The sequence below is a fragment of the Alternaria viburni genome, assembly GCF_023758015.1.
Source record: "Alternaria viburni strain BMP 2772 chromosome Unknown scaffold_9, whole genome shotgun sequence".
Classification (NCBI taxonomy): Eukaryota; Fungi; Ascomycota; class Dothideomycetes; order Pleosporales; family Pleosporaceae; genus Alternaria; species Alternaria viburni.
Window position 1 is genome coordinate 1,082,294 of NW_026055778.1, and position 24,170 is coordinate 1,106,463.

At 52.1% G+C, this 24,170-nt stretch overlaps 10 protein-coding genes across 10 annotated transcripts; 4 read left to right on the plus strand and 6 right to left on the minus strand.

Moving 5' to 3' along the window:
• Nucleotides 1-1,402: 1,402 nt before the first annotated feature.
• J4E79_005259 (uncharacterized protein) lies at nt 1,403-2,132 on the minus strand (the record flags this gene model as incomplete). The annotated part of the gene is made up of 2 exons (XM_049354137.1): nt 1,403-2,046; nt 2,096-2,132. The coding sequence occupies 2 exons, from the start codon at nt 2,130-2,132 to the stop codon at nt 1,403-1,405; spliced, it is 681 nt and encodes a 226-aa protein (XP_049211757.1).
• Nucleotides 2,133-2,582: 450 nt separating this feature from the next.
• On the minus strand, nt 2,583-4,935 carry PRP43 (DEAH-box ATP-dependent RNA helicase prp43; the record flags this gene model as incomplete). Its single annotated transcript, XM_049354138.1, has 2 exons — nt 2,583-2,702; nt 2,752-4,935. The coding sequence occupies 2 exons, from the start codon at nt 4,933-4,935 to the stop codon at nt 2,583-2,585; spliced, it is 2,304 nt and encodes a 767-aa protein (XP_049211758.1).
• Nucleotides 4,936-5,299: 364 nt separating this feature from the next.
• Nucleotides 5,300-7,799, plus strand: J4E79_005261 (uncharacterized protein; the record flags this gene model as incomplete). Its single annotated transcript, XM_049354139.1, has 3 exons — nt 5,300-5,416; nt 5,462-7,567; nt 7,623-7,799. 3 exons carry the CDS (start codon nt 5,300-5,302, stop codon nt 7,797-7,799), a joined length of 2,400 nt encoding a protein of 799 aa, XP_049211759.1.
• Nucleotides 7,800-8,189: 390 nt separating this feature from the next.
• J4E79_005262 (uncharacterized protein) lies at nt 8,190-9,757 on the minus strand (the record flags this gene model as incomplete). Its single annotated transcript, XM_049354140.1, has 5 exons — nt 8,190-8,276; nt 8,336-8,797; nt 8,847-9,263; nt 9,311-9,612; nt 9,670-9,757. 5 exons carry the CDS (start codon nt 9,755-9,757, stop codon nt 8,190-8,192), a joined length of 1,356 nt encoding a protein of 451 aa, XP_049211760.1.
• A 1,771-nt stretch (nt 9,758-11,528) lies between these two features.
• J4E79_005263 (uncharacterized protein) lies at nt 11,529-13,064 on the minus strand (the record flags this gene model as incomplete). The annotated part of the gene is made up of 1 exon (XM_049354141.1): nt 11,529-13,064. One exon carries the CDS (start codon nt 13,062-13,064, stop codon nt 11,529-11,531), a length of 1,536 nt encoding a protein of 511 aa, XP_049211761.1.
• Nucleotides 13,065-14,791: 1,727 nt separating this feature from the next.
• J4E79_005264 (uncharacterized protein) lies at nt 14,792-16,607 on the minus strand (the record flags this gene model as incomplete). Its single annotated transcript, XM_049354142.1, has 6 exons — nt 14,792-15,266; nt 15,328-15,652; nt 15,715-15,879; nt 15,936-16,097; nt 16,156-16,254; nt 16,316-16,607. 6 exons carry the CDS (start codon nt 16,605-16,607, stop codon nt 14,792-14,794), a joined length of 1,518 nt encoding a protein of 505 aa, XP_049211762.1.
• A 564-nt stretch (nt 16,608-17,171) lies between these two features.
• J4E79_005265 (uncharacterized protein) lies at nt 17,172-17,954 on the plus strand (the record flags this gene model as incomplete). The annotated part of the gene is made up of 2 exons (XM_049354143.1): nt 17,172-17,767; nt 17,819-17,954. 2 exons carry the CDS (start codon nt 17,172-17,174, stop codon nt 17,952-17,954), a joined length of 732 nt encoding a protein of 243 aa, XP_049211763.1.
• Nucleotides 17,955-18,495: 541 nt separating this feature from the next.
• J4E79_005266 (uncharacterized protein) lies at nt 18,496-19,768 on the plus strand (the record flags this gene model as incomplete). The annotated part of the gene is made up of 3 exons (XM_049354144.1): nt 18,496-18,619; nt 18,762-19,090; nt 19,151-19,768. 3 exons carry the CDS (start codon nt 18,496-18,498, stop codon nt 19,766-19,768), a joined length of 1,071 nt encoding a protein of 356 aa, XP_049211764.1.
• A 904-nt stretch (nt 19,769-20,672) lies between these two features.
• J4E79_005267 (uncharacterized protein) lies at nt 20,673-22,258 on the plus strand (the record flags this gene model as incomplete). Its single annotated transcript, XM_049354145.1, has 5 exons — nt 20,673-20,712; nt 20,821-21,048; nt 21,105-21,391; nt 21,444-21,927; nt 21,999-22,258. 5 exons carry the CDS (start codon nt 20,673-20,675, stop codon nt 22,256-22,258), a joined length of 1,299 nt encoding a protein of 432 aa, XP_049211765.1.
• A 130-nt stretch (nt 22,259-22,388) lies between these two features.
• J4E79_005268 (uncharacterized protein) lies at nt 22,389-23,470 on the minus strand (the record flags this gene model as incomplete). The annotated part of the gene is made up of 2 exons (XM_049354146.1): nt 22,389-23,063; nt 23,117-23,470. The coding sequence occupies 2 exons, from the start codon at nt 23,468-23,470 to the stop codon at nt 22,389-22,391; spliced, it is 1,029 nt and encodes a 342-aa protein (XP_049211766.1).
• Nucleotides 23,471-24,170: the final 700 nt, after the last annotated feature.

The window sequence follows — 24,170 nt, forward strand, 5'->3', positions numbered from 1 at the left end:
GTTCTAGGCTTGCGGATGTGGGGTGCGGCTCGTCTCGAGTCATGGAAGCTAAAGATCTTGATCGGAAACTAGTCATCCGCGAGTGGGCGCGGTGCGGTGGCGCGTAAGGACCGGTGTAGCTATTTTCATCTCACGATGTGTTTTGTGAAGAGCTGTTTCGCGGTGAAGGATTTGCGTCGGTGTGGAGTTTGCCAGAAGCAATTTGTTGTCATTTATCATGCTCATAACCAAGTATCTCATGCATCCCATGATATGCCAGACCTGCAGGCTTTGTTCGACTGTATGTACAACTGTCCATTCCCCAGTCCATCAATCCTTTGTCTTCATCCATCACGCGCTTCTAGGCAGTCTGACCATCTTTCCCCTCGCGGCCAGCGCCAGCCAGCCAGCAATAAGGCAAGCGCCACCAATTGGCGTGACAGGCCCCAGTTGCTTGTACTTCTTCGCATCCAACACAAGCAGGTATATGCTTCCAGAGAACATAGTCATGCCAGCGGTGAATAGGGCCATGGCGATTTTGTTTTGCGGCGCGACAACGGATGTCATGGTCAGGACGACGGAGTGGACGAGCTGTCATGTCCATTGTTAGCATAGATCCATAATCGACAATGATGGCAGGAGATGCGGTGTCCAATGCGAGGAGGGGCAAATCTTGCGCCTAGATGCACCTTGCGGTGACGCAGATCCACAAACCACTCTCGACTTCCGCAACACATGCCCATCCCATACATCAAACCACTCTCTCTCTCTCTCTCTCTCTCTCTCTCTCTCTCAAAGAACAACACACATACCTGATAATTCGCCGCAGTCCCCCAATTCGCCAACGCCCCCGGATCCCTAATCCGCGTCTTCAACCCATGCGCCCCAAACGCACCCAGCGCCACACTGCTCGCCCCCAGCAGCGTGCCAATCGTCCAGAAAGGCGACATGCTGCTATACGTCGTGCCGTAGGATCTGCTGCTGCTGCTGCTGTAACCGCTCTCGTAGATGGGGTCGTGGCTGCGTGATTTGCGGGAGGATGAGGAGGAGGATTTCTTGGATGAAGACATAATATGGTGGGTGGGGTGGGGTGAAAGAGTGTGGGTGGTTGGATTGGGGGGTTGGGGAGGCGAGGGTGGGAAGGTGGTGGGATGGGATGGAATGGGTTTGATGGGGGATGCTTGCCGCGGTTTGCTGCGGCGGGAGACGGAGGTGTGCGTTGTCTGATTGGTCTGTGCTCACGAGGGACGGGAAGTGGAGCGTTTGATGAAGGTTGTTATATTTGTGTGTGGTATCGTAGATGCTGGAATTTGCATCTTGCTTTGTTTTAAACGCCATAACGCCGTTTTGATGCGAATGATATGCTGCGCATCTCGCAAGAATGCGGCCAAATAGACCAGTGTAGTGTCCCATCACCCACAACCTAGTCCGAATCGATCTCCATGACTTCTCCGTCCGCCTGCTTCTGTGGTTGTGCCTTCATCGCGCTCGTGGTAGCTTTCCTCTTCCCTTTACCAGCCTTTTGTTGTGCCGCCTTAATCTCCTCCTCAGAGACCAGCGCTCCGTCAATGCGCAAGAAACCCTTGCCCTTTCCTTTTCCATCCATCCTGCCCTCAACGTCTCGTATCCTCACTCGTAGCTCTCCCTCCACCTTCTCTCCGTCGCCGTTCACCCACCAGCCTCCCTCGTCCGACAATTTGCCATCGTATCCCTGCTTTGTTTGACCACTTTCTTCCGAATGCCACGACCAGTCTGAGGGCAGACATTCCTTGAGTATGCTGACGGGGAAGGTGTTGAGGTGTGCGAGTGTGAGATGCGTCTTCGCTTGGTCGGTGATGTGCGCGGTGAGGTATGCATTTCGAGTTGGGCGCCATACGATGAAAGAGGCTGTGACCCAAAGGAACGGCGCTGCGTATTCATCGACATGCCTGAGTAGCAACGGCTCAGCAGGCGCATTGTCGTTGGAATCGGATTCGCTTCGTTGTTGTGACTGTGATTTGTTCTTGGATTTCGGATCCGATACGGCGGGTGGTGTACTTTGCAGCTCTACATTTTCGTATGCGAGTACTACGCCCTTCGCAGGTGGGAAGTAGGTGAGGAGTAGTGGTGATAGTACTGTTGCGCACACTGCTGAGAAGGGATCCGCGAGACATGAGGGTGGGATGCAGACGTATTGCGATATGCGCTCGATGTGAAACAAAGACGCGTCTTCACTTTGTACCGGGGCCATTTTCGAGAGAGACCAAGCCTGTGTCGTCGCGTAATGTGGTTTGCGATCGCGTTGTCGCGGAAATGCTGAGCTGAGAAAAAGTTGGAGATGTCGGCACGCGCAGACGCCGACATGTGGGGGTCGACGCTAGCGTGCATGCAGTTAGTCAATACCAGCAGCTACAGTGAAAGTGAAGATGTCATAGGATTCAATTAGAATACGCTCAGGTAGCGTTCTCGACTTCAATCATGGCAACTGATGCAAAAGCAAGCCTAACGCCAAGTAGCACGACATCGAGTCGAGCGCCCTCTATACGGCGCCCATGATGCTGCCCATGTTCCGCTTGCCTTGGACCTCTGTTTTACATATGCTTCCACGGCGCATTTAAAGCGCATCATCTCCGTCCTCCCTTCTCTACCTCCTTCCGCTGGAGCTTGGTAACCACTCGCTGCAGAGCCGTCTTGATCTCGCCCTTCTTAAACTGCGATAAGTCGTAGTAGTTTGGTGAGATGTCCTGGTAGAAGTTAGTATTACATTATTACAGTAGAAGAGGATGCACTGACCATAAGCCACTCTGGCTTGACGGAGGTCACTGTTCGGATGTAGTTCTTGGTTGTCAAGACGAATTCGTTGTAGATGACCCATTCACTGTCTTCTGCAAGAACAGTGCTAGGGTGCAGAAGAACGTTTTGCTCATCCTTGACGGTGATGTAGCTCTTGCCGTTGCCATCGCGCTTGGCGACTTGCATGAAGAAGCCGGCAACAAGTGCACGCTGGATGTTCTCGTAGTACTTCTTGTTCTCGAACGGCGTTGACATAAGTTCAAGTTCCTCGCGCTCCATTATGCGCTTGAGTTGAAGACGGACGTTGTCAGCTTGCTGAAGCGCTCGGTAAGAGAGGAAATGGTCGTGGCACCACTGCTTTGGGTTCGCTTGCGCCTCCTCGCTCTTGAATGCATGGTAGACGTTGAGCATGGTAAGCTGGTCGCCCTTGGGGTGGGCGAACAGCTCCTTCATCTCGTCTGCGCGCTTTCGGTTGTTGGCTGGACGGACGAAGATTTGGGGTACAGAGAGGAGCGCAGTAAGGGATAGGATCTCGTTTGAGCAGTAGAACTCAGGCGATGTGATGAGCATGACTGCCAGTGCGGGATCCAGAGGGAATTGCGAGGCAAGTCCTCCGAGTGTGGTCAGCTCACCCTCGTCATCAAGACATGCCAGGTAGTTCAGCTCCTCCAACGCACGCATCAGGGTCTCAGGCGCGGGCGGGTCCATCAGATCAAAGTGTACCAGATCGTCGACTCCAAGCTTCTTCAACTCGAGAACGGTACTAGCCAGATTTGACCTGAGAATCTCGGGGTAGGTTTGCTCGATGAGCTCCTTCTTAAAGGCTTGCTCGGTGTATAGGCGGAAGCATTTACCGGGACGCGTACGTCCGGCACGACCAGCTCGCTGTTGTGCTGAGGCCTTGGAGATGGGCGAAACAAGGAGGGATTCGACACGGATACGGGGGTTGTAGACCTTCTGCTTGCTGAAACCGGGGTCCACGACGTAGACGATACCGTCAATGGTGAGAGATGTCTCAGCAATGTTGGTGGAAACGATGCACTTGCGTCCGGGGCGGCCGCCGTGTGTTGCGGGCGGAGGCGCAGGGTTGAAGATCTTCTGCTGCTGTGCGGGCGGTAGGGTTCCGTACAGCGGGTATACGACCAATGGTCCTGCACCACCTTCGCGAGAAAGGTCCTGGGCCTCGAGGTTTATCTTCCTGCACGCATCCTCAATCTCCTCCTCACCAGTCAAGAACAGCAGAATATCGCCTTCGGGCTCGGTGGCGTGGATCTGGAGGACGGTGCGCAGGGCGGCTTCGACGTAGTCTCGCTCGGGAGCAGGCGTATAGAAGACCTCGACGGGGTGGGTTCGTCCAGGTACGGCGAGCAGGGGCGCGTTGTGGAAGTACTTCTGGAACTTGGTAGCATCGAGCGTAGCACTCATGATGATGAGCTTGAGGTCCGGCCGCCTCAGGACAACCTCCTTCAGCAGACCCATGAGAATATCTGTAGCCAGGGTTCTCTCGTGAGCCTCGTCGAGGATGATGGTGCTATAGCGCGTGAGGTTGTGGTCGTTCATGGCCTCGCGCAGCAACATTCCGTCCGTCATGTACTTGAGGATGGTATTGGGCCCCGTCTTGTCCTCGAAACGGATGCTGTATCCGACCTCCTCGCCCAGCTCGACGTCCATCTCCTCGGCCACACGCTGGGCGACGGACATGGCAGCGACACGACGCGGCTGGGTACAGGCGACCATCTTGGCATTCTGCTGGGGCAGGTCGTCGAAAAGGACGAACTGCGGGATCTGTGTCGTCTTTCCGGAACCCGTCTCACCGACGAAGACGAGGATCTGCGACTCCTGGTACAGCTTGAGGAACTCGTCGCGCTGCTGGTGGACGGGCAGGTCTCGCCTCTTCTTGAGGATGCTCATGTACTTGCTCGAGAGCGGGCGGCCGGTGAAGGCGTTGTTGGGGCCGTCTTCGGCGGCGTTGGCCTGCGCAGTCGTCGTCGCATGCTTCTTGAAGCCCTGGAGGCCGGAGGCGCTGCCGCTGTACTCGCTCTTGACGGGCTTGTCGTCGTTCCAGTGCGCCAGGTAGGGATTCGCAGCCGCGTCCATCTTGCCCTCGCCGTTGGACTCGGTCTTGACGCGCTTGACGCGGGCACTGTCGTCGTCGCCGTATTCGCGCTTCGTCATGGCTGTCATTGTGGTGCTGGGGGCGTTTGCGCGTGTCGGTGTCGCCTGCACTCGCCGTCCCAGAAAAAGTTATGCGACGGGCCCTTAGCTCCACTTACCGCGACTGCTCGCGCTTGGCGCAATCGACGACAGGCTGCAAGGCACCACAGCAATATCCACACGCCGCCATGTAGTAAATATATCTTCTCCACCCCTGGTGGCCCCTTCCTTCTACTCCACGTTCCTGCCGCTGTGATCACGTACCGCATCCCTGGTCGCGCGCCGCAGCATTGCATCCGCGACTTTGCTGACCCCGCGGTAGTCCGCAACATTCACCAACTTTTCTCCCACTAACACTTTTTCTCATCTTGGCCTAACAAATCCCGATACTATTATGGACTACTCGGAAGGCATGGGCGAGCATGCGCCCGTATTTTATATTGGCCAACATGAGTCGAAGCGTACCCTGGACGTCTCGCCCGAGTTGGTGCAGCATGCCCAAGATCTCGGAGTAAGTGCCTCCAAAACTAGCCAGAACCCTACTGACAACCTCCAGTATGATATGCTCACTAGCACCATCACCAACGACCACTTCCAGAACCGCGTCTTGAGTCTGCTCAACTCCTACACCCAAGCCCTCGCTGAGTCGCAATCCCAACCGCTCCCCTTGATACCTGCCTTGGACAACTTCGATACACCACTTAGCCCGAATGAGATTATTAGTCAATTGGTAGCATTTACCAGCTCATGGATCGATCTGTCTTCTCCAGACCCGATCATCTCCCATTTGTCGCGCCAAGTCTTTCACCTTGAGGTTGCCTATGCAGCTTTCTGTGGTGTTACCAATCTAGTCATCCCTGGACCAAGACTCGCTCACGGCCAGACCGGCGTATCTCAGTATGCTCGTTCTATCAAGGAGGCGCTTGTCACTGGATCCTACATTCAGCTGCACGTCCAACTACCCATGGACGGAACGCAATCAGACTCCAGCAAGGACGACATGGGAGACCTAGCGCGATTCGCACGATCTGAGTTCGAGGCAAGCAGTGAGTCGAAGAACGTCGATTCTTGGAGCTCATGGGATGCGTGGAACACCATTCGATCGATTTGCAAGTACCATAACAGGTTAGCAGTCATGCTCGATATGCCGCGTCGCCTGCCATCCTTGGCTGTCCAGTCACGTTGGTTCTCTGAGCCTGTGCGACTTCTCAACTTGCACGCTTCCTCTTTCCTAGTCAACGCTCGTCAATCTTACGTCCTGTCCAAAGCACACCAGGTTTTCATTTTCCGTTGCATGCGCCTGCAGCGCGGTCCTTGGCTACTCATCTCAGATGTCGGCCAGCTACCAGGTATTGACGATCCGGACATGATAATGTCATACTCCACAGGCCACCTATCCCCCCGCACTGTAGAAGACGCACCGAGCCCAGGATCATCAGGAACAGTCGCACCAACCCCAGCTGAAGCAGCCGAGATTGCAAAGAAGCTTCCCAAGAAGAGCAGTAGCAACAACGACCCAACACCTCACTTGAGCTACATGCGATACTTGCAGCGTAACCAGCCTCCTAAGAGCCAAATCGAACGGTTTGGTGGTGGATTCCAGGACTATCTCCAGAGCCCACTGCAACCCCTGACGGACAACCTGGAATCTATTACATACGAGGTGTTCGAAAAGGATCCAATCAAGTACGCGTGGTACGAGCGCGCCATCGCTCAGGCGCTGAAAGACTGGCATGCCGAGGGCAAATCAACCAGTTCTAGCAACGGTGCCGTCGTTGTCGCAGTCGTAGGATCCGGTCGAGGTCCGCTTGTGACGCGCGCGCTAAATGCCAGCGCGAGCTCTGGTGTACCCGTACAAGTCTACGCCATCGAGAAGAACCCCAACGCATACGTACTGCTTCAACGGCACAACATCGAAACCTGGGGTGGACGCGTCACAGTCGTTAAGACCGACATGCGCGCCTGGAAAGGTCCAACCCTCGCCGACGGCACATTCGGTAAAGTTGACATTCTCGTCAGCGAGCTTCTCGGCTCTTTCGCCGACAACGAGCTATCGCCCGAATGTCTCGACGGCGTGCAACACGTCCTAAACCCCACTCACGGCATCTCGATACCCTCCAGCTACACCGCGCACTTCACCCCCATCTCCACGCCAAAGCTCTGGTCCGACCTGTATACTAGAAGTACCAGCGTCGACCCCAACGCTTTCGACATACCTTGGGTCGTCATGCTCACTCAATTCGACTACCTCTCCACCTCCTCCGAAGAAACCGTCGCATCCAAACAACTCAGCAACGGCACAAGGATGCAGCATTTCAACCTCGAGGCCCCTCTCACACCCAAGGTTGAAACAGCCTGGGATTTCACACACCCCCTTCCTCCCTCCGTTCTAGCGCAGTCTTCGCTCAGGAAAGGCGGTTCGGCGATAGGTGGCGGTGGTGGCTTCAGCGGCGGCGACGGCGCAAACGAACATAACCTACGCTACTGCCGCATCGCCTTCCCTATCCAAGAACCGGGTGTATGCCATGGTCTCGGCGCGTACTTCGAAACCGTGCTGTACAGTGGATCGGAAGGACCTGTGGAGTTGAGCACGAATCCAGTCACTATGGAGGCGAAGAGCAAGGATATGATTTCTTGGTTCCCGATCTTGTTCCCACTCAAGGTACGTTATTCACTGATTATAGGAAGTTCAGAATGGTGGCTAATTTATGTTGCAGACTCCCATGCAGCTCCCCGCAAACTCAGAGGTCGAAGTCAGTTTCTGGAGGCAGACGGATGACCGTAAGGTTTGGTACGAGTGGCTGGTTGAGAGCTATCTGATGGTTGAGGGACGGAGGATACGCTTGGATGTTTCGGATTTGCATTCTAGCAAGTCGAATGGGTGTATGATGTAGTCTAGTACCGTCTGGTGCGTCGCTGTACAGTTGGAATGAGAAGATGAGGGTACTGGTTTCAGTGTCCGCTATACACCGCCTCTAGTGCGAGATAAAGGTTGATGCTTTTCTTTCCAAGAATTGGATTCCGATGTATATGGAAACGTGCTTTGTTGCAGTATAAAGGACCTTCTTGGACCATGTTGTAGTCATTATGATACGTTAACGTGTGATGTAAGAGACAGAAGATGGGCATTCGTATGTTCATTGCGCATAGTATTCATTGATAATATAAGAATTCATGTCATAACCTGAAGCTACTTGCTACATCATGCACTGGGTAACGACATACTCAGCTCGAGCCAGGAATCTGAGCTCATCCTCTCTGCTGAAAAGCGCACTCCAAGTCCACTACGAAGGCGGCGCATCAGTATTCTGAGTCTTCTCCTTCCTCTGCACCCACCCGAACCTCGGACTCCCGTTGTTCATGTCGAAGATCTAGTATAGCACATTAGCATCATTTCCAAAAATGAAGCAACAGTTTCAGCACAACTTACAGCATACATAGCCTTCAACACAGCATCGCCATAGATATCCATATCCATAGACCCCCTACTCTGAATACTTCCGTACACCATACCGTTTCCAGCATCCGCAAAGCCCAAGTCCTCTTTCTGGAACGTCACCATGGCGTCTCCGATGGCGAGCTTGATATCGGGCAAGTCGTCCGCGGAGGTGGAGGTGGGGAAGACATAACCCTGGTTGCTCTGGTCGTATTTGGCGCCGGGAATGGCTTTGTAGACGGCGTCAACGAGGGCGTCATCGACGAGGCAGAGAGTGGTACCGGTGTCCATAATAGAGGTGTTGCCAGATCGGTCGACAGTCTGGCCGTTGATGGTCGCGGATGTGGAGGCGATTTGCCAGAAGCCTTGGCTGTTGTCGACTGCGGCGTAGTTGGGCTCGGACGCGCCGGAGGCTGTCATGACGTCTTGGTCGATGAAGCCGAAGGTGTAGAAACTCTGATGTCTTATTAGAATTGAGTACGAGCACACGGCACGAGACACTTACTTCTCCCTTGTCAGCCTCGTTCGTGTCGCGCCAGCTACCAAGGTACGCGGTGAAAAGCTGCTCCTTAGCGCTCTTCTGTGCGATGATATTATCGACGGGCGTCTTCTGCGGGGTTGGAGAAACAGTGTTGATGGAACTGAAGGCCAGACCAAGGAGTCCGCTGCCATTGCCCTCGGCAAATTGCTGCGAAAGCTCTTTTGCAAGCTCTACAGCTTGGTTCTCAACTTTGAGGCCACCCAAGTTGACGACATCGGTACCGACGTCACCGCTTGCGGAAGACGAGTCTCCGTACGAGATCTTCCATGTCTCGCCGTCGAGTTTCTTGAATGTGCTTGACTTTGAGGGGTCGAAAGCGACCTGCTGCTTCGACGCATCTGCTGAACTGAGGATGTTCTTGGGGAGTTCGGTGGACCAGACCTGCACATCTTAGTAATGTGGTCAAATCGTCAAATAACGCAACATACCCAAAGATCCGAAGATCCAGTATCGAAGTCCAGGTAGATCTTCTGCTCGGGTCTTCCAACGCCGACTTCACAGAGATACAAGGAGTCGTTTTGTATGTCTTCGGCGGGAACTTCACCTTCAGTTGGAGTGCCATCGCTTGGGGCTGCGGCTTTGCTTTGCGCACCACCTGGTGCCGATGTTTCGTTGCGCTTCTTGAGAACGTAGCGTGATCGCATGCGGCCGCCAATTCTACCGAACTTGCCTTGCTGCGACATGACCTTGGCTTGGAAGTATGGGCCCGGTTTTGTAGGGTGGAAGCCATCTGTGCATGTTAGTTTGAGACTATACGGGGTAAAGATGGAAGGAACGGGTGACGGACACTTTGTCATGGCATAGACGTAGCTCTTGACCCCAGCGGGCTTGTAGGCTGGGCTACGCTGGATCGCGAGGCGTTGTAGAGATGCCATGGTGATGTTGTGTTGCTGGATTTGATGGATTTGTGGATGTTGGTGACGAGATTCTTCTTACAACACAGAAGCAACAAGACAAAGTCGAGAAAGAATTACTTCCCTCGAAGCAACGACGACAAGGCGGCATAAGTACCTTCGTGCCTTCCAACCAACGCATGCATCACGCCCACCTCCAAAGAAGCAAACCTACCTGCCCAACTGCAAACGCTCCAATCACCAGCGCTCGACCAGGAACAGGCGGTCACACCGGCCGGATTGTCGCAGCCGCGATCATGGGCCTACAAGCATGCGACCAAGCTTTCCAAGCTTTTATCAAGCTTTCGTTAAGCTCCGCGTGCCGCATATGGTGCGTCTGAAACAACGCATACGCAGATCACACGCACGATGATGCGCCATGGGAGTACGGCTGTGGCGTTTGCGCTGATAAGGACCCGGGCGGCATGACAGGTACAAAGGCAGCTGCGGCTGCGGCCGAGGCATCGACGTAGTCGTCCATGCGAATGACATTGGATAAGTGATATGTAAGGTTGGAAAGTAATCTAATTGCTCTAAGAGTAATAGAAAGCCTGCATTAAGATAAATATATAAGCTATAGAGTATCTTTAACTAACTATCTAAGTCTAGTATAGCTTTTTACTAGTATTAAAAAAGTTATAAAATAAAAGTATATAATATATTCTTAGCTTAAAGAAGCTTAAACTAAGCTTTATAGCTTAGTACTTAAAAATTACTTAGTAAAATAGCTTTTTTTATAGTAATTAAGTAATAATAATAGTCTTATATATAACTATAGAACTTATAATTAATAACTATAGCTTACTATTATAATAATAAAGTAACTAAGTATTATAATTTTAAGATAATATAAATTTTTATATAAAGAATATTTATTATATAGCTTTTTTACTACTACTTTTTTCTTTACTACTACTACTATTTCTACTAGTATTTTTAGCTTTATAACTTTTTTTTTATTAAGATTTAAAAATTCTTTTTTAATATATATAATGCCTATACCTACTAGAGAATAGTGTATTAAGCTGCTCTTTAGTAAACCCCCTACATTCGGCTCTATTATGGCTGCCTTTCTGGCATGGGAAGCCTGCTTCAAGATGCGAGTCGAGGCCCTATCGGAAGCCCCGCAACATACAGCTCTTTGTCCCCGCGTTGTGGATCGCCCGCGATGCTGGAATGTGTCCACGTACTCCTACATGCGCAGTGCGCTTTGTTACAGCGTAGGACGAGAGGGAGGTTCCTGGTTTGTGACATGTCTTGACTTTGGCTCGTCGTCGTGAATCGTTGTGTGGACCTGGGTATGTGGTGTTTCGCAAGTCACGTAATGACGTCATTGGATACGCGTCATCGCTCGCACCTACCTGTTCCGGTGTTAGCAGGCATCTTCTTGTCGCCAGCCACCACGGCAATGCTCCTCCTCGCTGGGGGCTGGTATCTCTTCGATCATATACCTGATGCACGCATTGTTTGTACGGATCGGATCGCGAATCTGGTCATGCCATAATGTGAGTAACGCGACGCTTGATTTTGACGTTATTCTACAAACTTCCTGTGCTTGCAGAAGCACTACTTGGGTATATCCTGTAGCAATTTGAATGAGAGACGAACATCCTGCTCATTGGAGATGATGAGATATGTTCCAATTCATCAAAGTCATCCATACACTCGGCACGCTTTGCCCAAGGGAGTGACATAAGTACTAGAGGAGACAAGAGAAAAGAAAATAGAGTATTGAAAGCCTCAACACCTAACATCACGCGGTCCTGGGCTTGAAGATCAGGTCACATCGATCGTGCCTGCTCCTGTATCCATTCGCCTCAAAAGGCGCCATCGCCTCTGGCGTTGTCTCCGGCGCAAGTTCAACCTTGAACGCCCTGAATGTAGCCGCCAAGATGACTCGCATCTGGTACGTCGCCATGTTGCCTCCTGGACAGCGTCTCGCTCCTACACCAAAAGGAACAAGATGCTTCTTTCGCTCAGCACTGTATTCATCCTCGACGAGCCAGCGTCGCGGGTTGTAGGTATCGAAGTCGGGGAAGAGGTCGGGACGCTGGCGAGACATGCTGAGGGACTGTGTGGTGACGACCGTGCCGGCGGGGAGGTGGTAGCCGAGGACATTGATGCCACCCTCTGGTACGAGGCGGGAACCTGTTAGAGCGACTGGTGGGCGGAAACGCAGACCTTCGTTAACGCATGCACAAAGGAGCTTCAACGAGTCAAGCTCTTCGTAACCCTCGTGGGCGGCAACCTCCTCGTACAGTTCTTCTTGAAGACTTGGGTTCTTTGCTAGCTCGTAGTAGATGAATGCGAGGGCTGATGAGGTCGTCTCAGTAGCAGCGAGTACCTGGCCTGCCATTTCCGCGCCGATTTCCGGGTCCGTCCATGAATCTTCGAGGGGGTACTTTGCGTCTGGGTCAGTGAAGAGCTTGAAGACGTTGGCGGTTGAGTCCTCGGCCATTTCCTTGGCCTGCTTGCACAGCGCTGCGCCTAGGTCAAAGAGCTTGTCACTGGATCGTACGCGGAAGCGCGCATGGGCGAACGGGCTGTACTGGAGCCATGCGAATAGCCATTCTGGGAGACACAGACGCCAAACGACGAGAAAGTTGTACTCGCCGACAACGTGTGGGAATTCGCTGGACTCGAGGTCGACACCTGTACCGCCCATAACGACTTGCGAGTTCTTGAGGGTGCAGATGCGGAGGTGGTAGACAATGTCTTCCGACTTTTGACCCTCTGTCTTTCCGAGATCACGGACCATGGCTTCGATGTTGGTCACGAAGGTATCGTGCCAGAACTTCATGTTCTTTGTCGTAGTAGCAATCATGACGGGGTGACGTCTTTGCCGCGCGATGGGATGTTGAGGGTACGTGACAGTCCAGTCATGGCCGCCGACACGAAGGGCTCGAATAGATTTTGGCGAAGTGTCGAGATCTTTCCTGACGAAGATCTTCTCCACTGACTCGGAGTCGTTGAGAATGACGAGATTCGGTGCGATCCTGACGATGGGTCCGTACTTTGTCATGAGCTTGTCTGCCTCAAAGGACAGTCTGCCATGCCAACGTTGCCAGCGGATCCAGGCTGATGTTGCTGAACTGATCCAAGGTCCGGGTATGGCCCGCAGAGGGTCGATGTGGGCCCGGTAGATCATTTTGGTGATCTGGGTAACAGCCATGAGGACCACAATGGCCCCGACGAGCTTCCAGCGAAGCACGTAGGCATTTGACATTGCGCCTTGAACAAGGCTGGGCTTGTCAGTGACCAGCAGGTCGTGAATAGTTTCGTTCAACATGATGAAGAAGGCAAAGAATGGTCTTCAGACAATGAAGTACAGATGGATAAGCACGGGACGGCATTATATACTTTTCTCTGAGAATCGAACCTGTATCGCCGTTACTCACATTACCTTTTGCCTCGACTGGGAGCCATGTGCGATCGAAGTCAATCCTACCAGCCCGGTACCCGAAGGACCCTGATCCCCGCAGACCCTGGAGCCTCAAGGTTCGGACCTATCTCAAACCTTATACAAAAAAGGGTTTCGGTAGTTGATGTCACAAAGACGCGGAGAGTAACTGTGCACTAGAAGTCTACTGGCTGATGGAAGTATACTACCAGGTGACCGAAATCTTGAGGCAGCCCTGGTAACTTCTGCGTTTTGCGAACTGCGTACGATGACCTGATGGTTCCTCCGCAGCTCGCACAGCCCTATGGTGATGGACAGCAGTTGAGAAAAAGGAATGTTCGCAGCCGAGGCAAGTGGCAATGTCAATCATGTGGAGAGCACACAGAAGGCCCGACGTGTCGCGATGAAGTACCGAAGCACTGTTGTATGTTCGCCTTGGGTACCTAGTTAGGTGTTGATCGATCTCCCAAAGGCTTTTGCTATTGAACAAGCGCCCGTGTTCTGAAGCGTAGCCAACAACGTGAGAGTTAAAGCACCAATAAGGCTACTGGAAAGCTGGGCAGCAGAGCGCCGTTATACCCCAAGAGCGTAGGGTATGCCGTTGATGACCTCAGGTTGATTAATGCCCGATAACGCGGTGGAGAACGAGTTGCGAAGTCAGCGTAGTTAGAATTACTCATGTTCGCAAAGGGCGCATGTCGTGGTGATCGCTGACTCCGACGCGTAGACATCGTACTGACCTCGCCGAACCTCGAGGGTGTGTAGGACCTGGCGAAGTTGGAGGCGCCCATCCACGAGCACTCATTTCACATGAAAGATAGCATTTGTGCCCAATGTGGGCCCATAATTATTCGACCGAAGTGGCGCACAATACGAAGCTCATGCTGCTGCTTCAAGAAGCGAGTGCTTCAGCGTTGACGGTATCGAAGGGCGTCGTTAATGACATCGTGGGGTTATTAAAGTTGTGGTCATGTAAACTATACGGTGCAGGGTTGGTCAATTTCCCAAGAGAGTTCTATTTCTGTTAGAGAAGTCTAAAATTGTGCACATGGGGACTGTTGGTGAAAGCCAATATTGAAGCGACGAACGCACAATCAGGTTTGTTTGCCTTGGGCAACAATTTTGCGTTGCGCTACCACATGACGTCTAGGAGCAAATAGGGACGTTGGAGTAAGACGGTTTCATCAGTACTGTTGTACGTCGTGCAGGCGAACGTTCTGTGCTGTAGGGATCACGCTGCCCGTTCGGCGCGTCCACGGGCGCTTACCAGGGCGTATATCCGCGATGCGCATGAACAGGAGATCGGCAGGAGGCTTCGATGAATTGGAGACAACTGTGTGTGGAATCTGGTGATGAGCTTTGACATGGCGCTCACGGTCGTTGTTGAGCTGACTAGGAAGGTCGGAAGGCTGGGCACGCGTGCGAGAGCGAGAGAACAGGGCACGCTTTACCGTTTCGGGCGTTCCGACACGCGTTCCGCAAGCCTATGATAAGCATAGACCATTTGACGTCACTGACCCCGGTCCTCGAATCTCTCCTTCCCATCTTCGCTACCAGACCTCGCTTCATTTTCCCATCGAACGCATCTTCCCGTCTGCCTTTCGGTCCGTCCCAGATTATTCATCCCGTTTCTTGAGTTGGTCCGAGTCGTTGTCAGCAAGGTGGACCTCATGTCCGCGCAACACCCCATCAGATCGCGGCTTCGGCAAATAGTTCGCAACCACTGGCATCAATGCAGCGATCAACACGCCAAGCCATAGAACGGCAGTCGATACGGCAAATCCCTTCAGGTTGCGTGGTCCCTCAGCGCTGGGCCATAAAAAGCTTCCATATATGAAACTCGTGTGACCAAAAGAGTTGACCAGCGCAATGGCTATCGATCGCTTGCGTGCTGGTTGGGACATGACTTCGCTTGTCCAGTTGAGGATCAGAGGTACCGTTGTATACATCGCACCAGTCTGCAGGCATAGCATGGCATACTTGACTGCGCTATTGCTGACAAGAAGAGCTACTAAAGTAGCAACTCCGGCGAAAGCGAGAAGACCAGCGTTGTGCCATCTTCGGTCTTCGGTCTTGTCAGAAGTCCAGGACCTAACAATCGGTGTACGATTAGTGGATGTCTCTTGCCGTGCCTTTACAAGGGTTTACTTACCAGAACAGCTGAAACACGGCACCACAACTCCAGATGGGTACCGTCATCCATTGGGCACTGGTGCTCGTATATCCCATTCCTCGAAGCATGGTCGGAATGAAATATGAAACGGTCAAGGCCAGGCAGTTCGAGGTGTAGATGACCATAAAGAGATATGTCCGTCCATCTCTGATCACTGCAAGGAATGCTTGGAATGGGGTGAGAGCTGCCTCATCGATGTGCCAGGACTGATCTCGATCGCGAAGGATACGGACGTGAGCAAGAAGGCGTTGCTCCGGAGAAAGCATCTTGGATTCAATTGGCCAATTGGGAAGGATGAAATACACTGGCAAGTGGGACGGGACATATTAGCAGTGTTCGCACCTTCGGCATATGTAGATTACTTACGCCCAAAGCCACAAGCAATGGTAATGATGCTCTCGATTATGAGCAGCCATCGCCAGCCCGGAATACCACGAGCACCGTCCAGGCTGGAAATTATGGCACCTGCCATGATACCACCCAGCGCTGGAGATACGCAGCCGGAGGTGTAGAAGATGCAAAAGCGCTTGCCTGGAGGATTACGTTAGCCACATGTCAGATTCCGAAGAGGCTGGCTAGGTACTCACCAACTTCTTTCTTCGTGTACCAGCAGGTCAGGATGAATAACGCGCCTGGATACAGTCCGGCCTCGATTGCGCCCAGAAAGAAACGTCCAATGAGGAGTCCTGTTGCGCTCTTTGTCTGCGACATTCCGAGGACTACGCATCCCCAGACCCACACAATCGTGGCTAAACCGACATTTATGAGTATTGACTCAGCATCGTTCGGCTGACTGGGTACGCTTACACAAATAGATCGACGGTTTTACCTTCATGAGGATCATGTTCGAAGGAACCTCGAAGATAACGTAGGCCACAAAGAAGAGAGATACGAGCATTGCGTATTCTACACACCGTCAGCTACCTCACCTCGGACACTATTGTGTGGTCTGTATTGGCAAACGTACGATTATCCGACAGGCCAAGTTCCTCACTCATGCCCGCCGCGTTGGCGTTGGCAATGTTGCTCCTGTCGAGATGGGCAAGTATGTACATCCACCAAAGGATTGGTAGCAAGATGAAGTCAATCTTTCGGACCAAGCGTTTTTCTTCCACAGTATCTGGCACATAGCCTTGCAGTGCTGCTATGATTGCCGCATCTTCGGCCTCTCCATATTGTATTTTCGGGGTTTTCTCATCGCTTGGATCAGAGGCAACTCGTTGTGCCAGATCCGGTGCTTCACCATCTTTGGAAGTCATGATCTTCGATCGTTGAGGCTTGCAGGGGGGACAGGGCGCCCGAGGAACAACACGAGAATAGTGAAGCCAGGCAACTGACAGAAACAGCAGATTCACAGCATATACATTAGTGCTACGTCGAACGGCTGCAACCTTCCCGCCATCTATCTGTATGGCACCCGTTGACAGCTCGATGTTATCGCAATCCTACTCACGACGTAATCAGACCGCCACTGTTGCGAAACCATGACCCCGCTTCCTATCTATCTCTATCAGCTTAGTAAAACCCAACAGGATTGTGAGTGGGCGTGTCCCAAAGCAATGCTGGCATCATGATCATGCGGAGTTCGCCAAGACAAGGCCCCTACCTGGCCAAGATGCAAGTGGAGCAGCGCTTATCATACCCGACAATTCGCTCGACTCTGTCCCCGAAATTACCATGACATACTGTACTTCTTCATAGCCATCCGAAGAATGCGAACTTGACCAACAAGCACGGTCTGCTGTCACCCTCTACCACCACCTACTCCAAGGCCTCATAAACCGCGACGGAAAGCCGATTCCTCGAGACACAATACTTCCGTCATGTCTAAATCCAGCAAACATGTAGTGTTCGATATTGTCGGCACCTGCGTCTCCTATGATGCCATATTCGATGCTCTGGAGCACTGCTTAGGCGACAAGATGCGTGCTGAAGGCATCAAGCCACGACTATTTGGCTACCTCTGGATTGAAGTCACCGAAAGAGAGTACACTTATCTCAGCATGAATGGTCGCTACATGGCTTTCCGCGACGTCTTCAGCAGCCTCTTTTACCGAATGCTATACATGTCCGGCATCGAGGAACCCCAAACTTTCGCTAGCGACAAGGATTTGCAATACATCCTAGAGCAGTACAAGAAGCTTGAAGCGCGGCCTGGTGTCGCGGAGTGTTTCCAATTGCTCCGGGATGCTGGCTTCACGGTGTGGGCGTTGACGGCTGGGGATGTTGAGCGTGTTGGAGGCTACTTCACGCACAATGGTATCCATATGCCCAAGGAGAACTTCATCTCATGCGACACGGCCAAGATTGGTAAACCGGATCCAAAAGTGTACCAAATGATGATGGAGAAGCTGGGCAGTGATGAGAAATGGTTTGCAGCTGCGCATAACTGGGATGTTGCGGCTGCTAAGATTCACGGGTGAGTTGGCACTACCCGTCTACCTGCGCAGCTCCATTAACCATTCAACAGATTCAAGGCTGCGTATTGCACGATATGGGAGAAGATTCGTTGCGACAATCTCTTCGGCGAGATGGATGTGACTGCGGACTCCTTTCCCGAGATGGCTCGTGGTATCATAGCTGCATCTGATGCCGACTCAAATTAAGCCGTTTGCGTTTCGAAACATAGCGATGTCAGAACATCTCGCGCGATCTGGTCAGCTGCAGAAACTCAGAGTGCTGAACAGTCATGCCAAGTCAACGTCGTGCAGAAGGATTGCTCAGAACGCCGCTAAACATCTTCGTGTACTTGATGGGATGATATATGCATGACCTCCTCAGTCAAGCGAGTAATCACCCTTGCCGATCTACGTTTCGGCAAATGTTCTCCGTCCTCGTTATCGAGTGCATCCCCCACTCTATCATCGATAAGAATGAATCATGGAGCAGAACTCGCTAAGCACCCTGGAGAACTCCAGCCGTTGAGATGTTCAGGAAGTGGGGGAACCACCAGCGCGCTTTGCGCCGCGGCCATCTCCGTGCCTCATCATGTGCATACCCGTGTACCGTTGTCGGAAACGCTCTGTTATCTTCTTGTAACCATGTCAGACCGTCGTTTGGGCAAAATATTTGTGGCCTTGGTTTTGATAGGCAGTCTTCTGCGATCCGGTACAAGTACGTTTATGCAGCACACATCGATATCGCAACATGAAGAGCGACCGCACACCGGTAGCAGATCCCGTACACTCATTCTGGACTTCTGTATCCAATCCTCTTGATGACCTACTGAGTACGGATGACCTTTCCACTGAGGCAGACATTGTAATCATCGGTGCGGGATTTGCCGGGGTTGTACGTCTACATCACGAGTTGATTTCCGAACGCATATGTGCTGATTGCAATCTACTAGGCGACAGCTTATAATATTCTCACATCATCCTCGTCGTCCCCGAAGCAATCTGTCCTCATTCTAGATGCTCGCAAGATTTGTTTTGGTGCCACTGGTCGCAATGGCGGGCACGTAAAGCCAGACCTTTACTTCAACGTCTCGAAATATGTATCCATGGATGGTGCGAGCGCTGCAGCGGAAGTTACAAATTTTGAAGCGGCGAATGTGTACGCAGTCAAAGAGCTTGTTGAGGCTGAGAAGTTGGACTGTGACTTACATCTTACGAGAGCGATCGATGTGTATCTGGATGCCGATCATGCCAGGCAGACGGAGGCGGCGTGGGAGATGCTAAGGAGGGATAATATTGTCGAACTAAGAGACGTAGCTTGTGTCTCTAAAGAAGATGCAGAGAGGGTGAGCACGCTTGTCTTTCATAAAGACGTATGAATCGTAAGGCTAATTGTTCTTCCGAAGGTATCGGGAGTCAAGGGCGCTCAGCTGGCTGTCAGCTTTACTGCAGCGCACTTGTGGCCACGAAAGATGGTGCATCAATTGCTAGCGAAGCTACTCGAGCAAGACCATAAGCTCAATGTTCAAGCAAATACACCAGTGACGTCTGTATCCGACACGACGGACGAGGCAGGAAGATGGATAATAGAAACATCGCGCGGCACTATCAAAGCCACAAAGGTCATCCACGCCACCAACGGCTACGCGAGCCAAGTTCTGCCCGAATACACGCGAAGCATAACTCCGATCCGCGGCGTCTGCAGCCATATCGACAGCGCATTGAAGCAACACGCACCACATCTCAACAACACTTACGCCCTTCGTTTCGACGGCCGAAATTACGACTATCTCATTCCCCGAGCAGACGGAAGCATCATCGTTGGAGGCGCAAGGCAGCGGTTCTGGCACAAGCCTGAGCGCTGGTTCGACACCGTGCGCGATGACGAGCTTGTTGATGAAGCAACGACCTACTTCGACGGGTACATGCAGCGCCACTTCCGCGGATGGGAGGATACGCAAGCGCAGACAAAGAAGGTGTGGACTGGAAGCAAGTATCGTAGTCTCCTGCCCATGCGCAACTAACGCATTGAACAGTCATTGGCTATAGTGCAGACTTCATGCCGCATATTGGTTCAGTTCCAGATAAACCTGGACAGTTCATCATTGCGGGGTTCAATGGCCATGGGATGCCGCAGATACTGTTGTCGAGTAAGGGTCTGGCTGCTATGGTGCGAGATGGAGTGCCTTTCGAGAAAACTGGGCTACCGCGTTTATTCAAGACGACAAAAGAAAGGGTTGAGATGCGAGATAGCCCACTCGAAGATTCGTTCCGTCCGCTGTGGGAAGAGCATGCCAGGTCGAAGCTATAACGATTGCGTCTCCACGGTCGAGACAGTCAGCGCATCTTGGCTCAGAGTATTGAGGGAGTAGTTCAGACTCGGAAAGATTGGAGTAGAGATGCGTTGTTGCTACGTAGAGGTACGGTACGGTAGTGAGCGATGGCACCTGGGAATCGAGGTGCAGGTTGAGAGGACAAAGAAGTTGACGACAGACGCTAACCCGATTGAGCTACCTCGGCATTCAGCCACCGCAGTGTGGGGTCGTGCGGAACAGCCACAACTCCTCATCCCCTTTTCTCTCCTAGACGCCCTTAACGATCTTTCTTATCAACATACACACCGACTGAGTGATGAGCTCGCTAATGCTGAAGATGCTAACACATCCCTGCCAACATCTCTACCCGAGGGATGCAACGCCCATGTGCCTACTGGACAGCGCTGATTCGCATGGTACAACATGCTGCAGTCAGCATTCACTGTTGCATGTTGCAGACAGCCATGGTCGATAGCGTAATAGCGCGCTATGCTCGTTCTGAACAAACGTTTTGAGTATACAAATACGCGTAGGTCGCCGGCTCATTGTACATAATTGAGTGCGCAACCCTCGCTTTTAGCCTTCCATCCATCCTGTCTTCGGTATCTGCAACATGGCTTCCTTCGAACCGGAGTTTGATCAAGCCTACAATGGTGCGTACTGAACCTTCATATCCATCGTCGATGTGCGTAACTTGCTAACGCGCATCTCAGACCTTGCGTCATCGCTCGATGGCTCCACGGTGCTTAAACAGCATCCAGAGTACAGAGATGCTCTTAAAGTCTTTGCTGTTCCCGAACGCGTCATTCAATTTCGTGTGATCTGGGAGGATGACAGGAACTGCGTGCAAGTCAACCGCGGCTATCGTGTACAATTCAACTCAGCACTGGGGCCGTACAAAGGCGGACTGAGGTTTCATCCGTCCGTCAACCTCTCGGTGCTGAAGTTTCTCTCGCTCGAGCAAACCCTAAAAAATGCTTTGACAGGCTGTAAGTCTTACATCTCCAGTCAGTCAATGTCCAGATCTTTCTGACCATCGCAATAGTGAATCTTGGTGGTGCAAAGGGAGGGTCAGACTTTGACCCCAAAGGCAAATCTGATCACGAGATTCGTCGCTTTTGCGTGTCTTTCATGCGCGAACTGAGCAAGTACATTGGAGCTGATACGGACGTGCCTGCTGGTGATGTTGGCTGTACACGGCGCGAAGTGGGATGGATGTTTGGCGCATTCAAGGCGGCGACTACGAGGTGGGAAGGTTGCATCACAAACAAAGGAGATGCGTTTGGTGGAAGTCTGATGAAGCTTGAGGCAACTGGCTTTGGGCTGGTTCAGGTACGTCAAGCACCGAAAAGGCCTGATTTACTCGCTAACAGTACAATCACAGTACGTCTCTTTGATGATCGAATACGCTTCCGATGGCGCTGAGTCTACGCGTGGCAAGAAGGTCGCGATTTCAGGCTCTGGAAATGTCGCACAGTATGCCGCTATCAAAGCCATTGATGCGGGTGCTGTCGTCCTTACTCTGTCCGACAGTAAGGGGACGCTCAAAGCTATCTCTGTGGAAGGCTTCACAAAAGACGACATCGCCCTCATCGCCTCTATCAAGAAGAAACGCCTTCCACTTTCCGACATCATGGCAATGGAGCAGGGTCAAAGGTTCGAGCATCTCGAAGGCGAAAGACCCTGGAAGCATGTGAAGGAAGTCGATATTGCGTTACCCTCCGCCACGCAGAACGAAATGTCCAAAGACGAAGCAGAAGCACTGATATCTGCTGGCTGTCGCTTCATCGCCGAAGGCAGCAACATGGGCTGCGCACAAGACGCTATCCAACTCTTCGAATCGCGCAGGGCAGATAATCCGAACGGACGTGTGTGGTTTGCTCCAGGTACTTTGGCAACACCACTCTAAGTCTCATCAACTCGCTGATCCAATCCATAGGTAAGGGTGCCAACATTGGCGGCTCGGCAGTGTCAGGGCTCGAAATGGTGCAAAACAGCCAGCGCATCGCTTGGCCGGCCGCACAGGTCGAGGCTGAACTGTATCGCATTGTCGAATCATGCTTTCACAGCGGTATTGAAGCCGCCAAAAACTACACGGATATGCGCGCGGAAGACTTACCCAGCCTTTTTGTGGGAAGCAATATTGCCGGGTTTGTCAAGCTGGCGGATGCGATGCATGCCCAAGGAGATTGGTGGTGAGTCAAAGTACAAGGCATTCAAACATGGGTGACTACAACAGTATTACGATATCATATCATTCATTACTAGAACTATGGGCGAAAGGCGCTTGCAATGATTGACAAATCGCGATACTAAGAAACCCAAATCATCACCAGCTCGTAACGCAACGCTCCCTGTCGAACCCACCACGCAACTGCCGATCAGGCTTGACAACTTTTCCTTGCAGAATGGTGTACCGAACGATGTTCTCGCAATCTTCAGGCCGAACTCTCGCCAACCATATACACTGCTTTGCTTCTCTCAGTGGAAGTGATGCAGCGCCATCCGTACTCTCCTTTGCTCCATGAAATGGCAACGGTGTCCGACGATACACAATGACATTTGCGGCAAACTTGTGCCCACCAAAATGACTGACGAAGTGAACACCCACACCCCCGGGTCTCTCGTCAAGCGAGTCGCGATACAAATCTCGTTGCCGGAGATGGCGTTCGAATTCTTTCTTCAGGAGTGGTGCAGATTGACCGCACCGGGCATCGCGGGTCCGGTGACTGCACAGTAAGATGAGGTAGTCGTGTGGGCATGAGCGTATCTTCAGTCCGGATTCTGGCGGCACGCTAAGCGAGTTGAGCGGAAGCAATGACGAGGTATTGCATGGGCTGCGGTTGACGAGGTGTGATATGAGATCTGGTGTCCGGGATGGTGTGACGCAATCAACGATGACGAAAGCTGGGAGAAGGAGGACAGAAGAGATTGGTTCGTCGTCGGGATTCTTGTTGACGCTGTAGTCCGGTACGGGGATGTTGGATGCGGAAAGCATGAACTTCTAGAGGCTCTTGTTAGGCATCATCGCTTTTGATGTGGAGGGGTTTATTTTACCTTCTCGACCATATGTCCATGTGTCTTGGCTATGGCTTCTCCGATGCTGCCTTCCTCACTCATGAAATTGCTGATCCAATTGGCTTTGCCAGTCGCAACGAGGAGATGTCTCTCCCAAGGCATGACAGTACCGTACAAATTCTCGGTCTCATTGATCTTGAACTTCTCCGGGTATGTGATGTCACATGATGAACAGTCCTGAATGCACTCCGGCCCGTCTTTTGCCGGGGTGGTCGGCTCGAACAGTGGTGGTGGGCCACTGGCCACTTTCGGCAAAAGACTTGTCAAAAGACTCTCAATCGGTGCGACCTTTTGCGTGACTGGGGTGATGAGGAGGGGAAGTAAAGACGGCATCGTGGATGATACTTAAGACTCTTTGAAGATACTCAAGCCGTAGGAAGAGATTGATAAGATGCTGTTTCGCTTTCTTATACGTCGTCCAGGAGTGTCATTGAGGGTGACAATCTCATAGCACGGATGCTCTGGTCAATGACATCATAAAAATGCTATTGAGTGAACATTGGCACACACATTAGCATGCAAAGTTCGTTCATCAAGATCGCCGTTACGAAAACCTCGATCCTACTGAAGATGAGCGATGTCCAGGATGTTGCACGTCAAGAATCCCCTCGACGTGACATCATACCAACTACTCAGCGCACTGATATGATGCTTTACCTTCACGGAGATCGCAGGCATCGGCTGCGATCGATGCTAGAGCTGACACTACAAGCTGTGGTGATACGAACCTCCATGCCGCGGTGTACGCATACAAATGCACAAGACCAATAACGGACCGCCTAAACGCACGCTCGGCTGACGGAATTGCAGCCGAAACCGTCGAAGTCTCCATTACGAGATACTCGGCCGTTCATGATGAGCCAAGCTATGCAGGTCGTGATACATGGGTACGTGTAGGGGTCACACCAAGCGATCAGCATGGGTCTGATACATTGAGTGAAAGTTGGAAGCTTACATGTCCTGCAGTCGATCGAACCAGAATCCTCGATGAGCTGCAGGCTAATTGCGAAGTTCGTCATGCGGGGAAACAGAT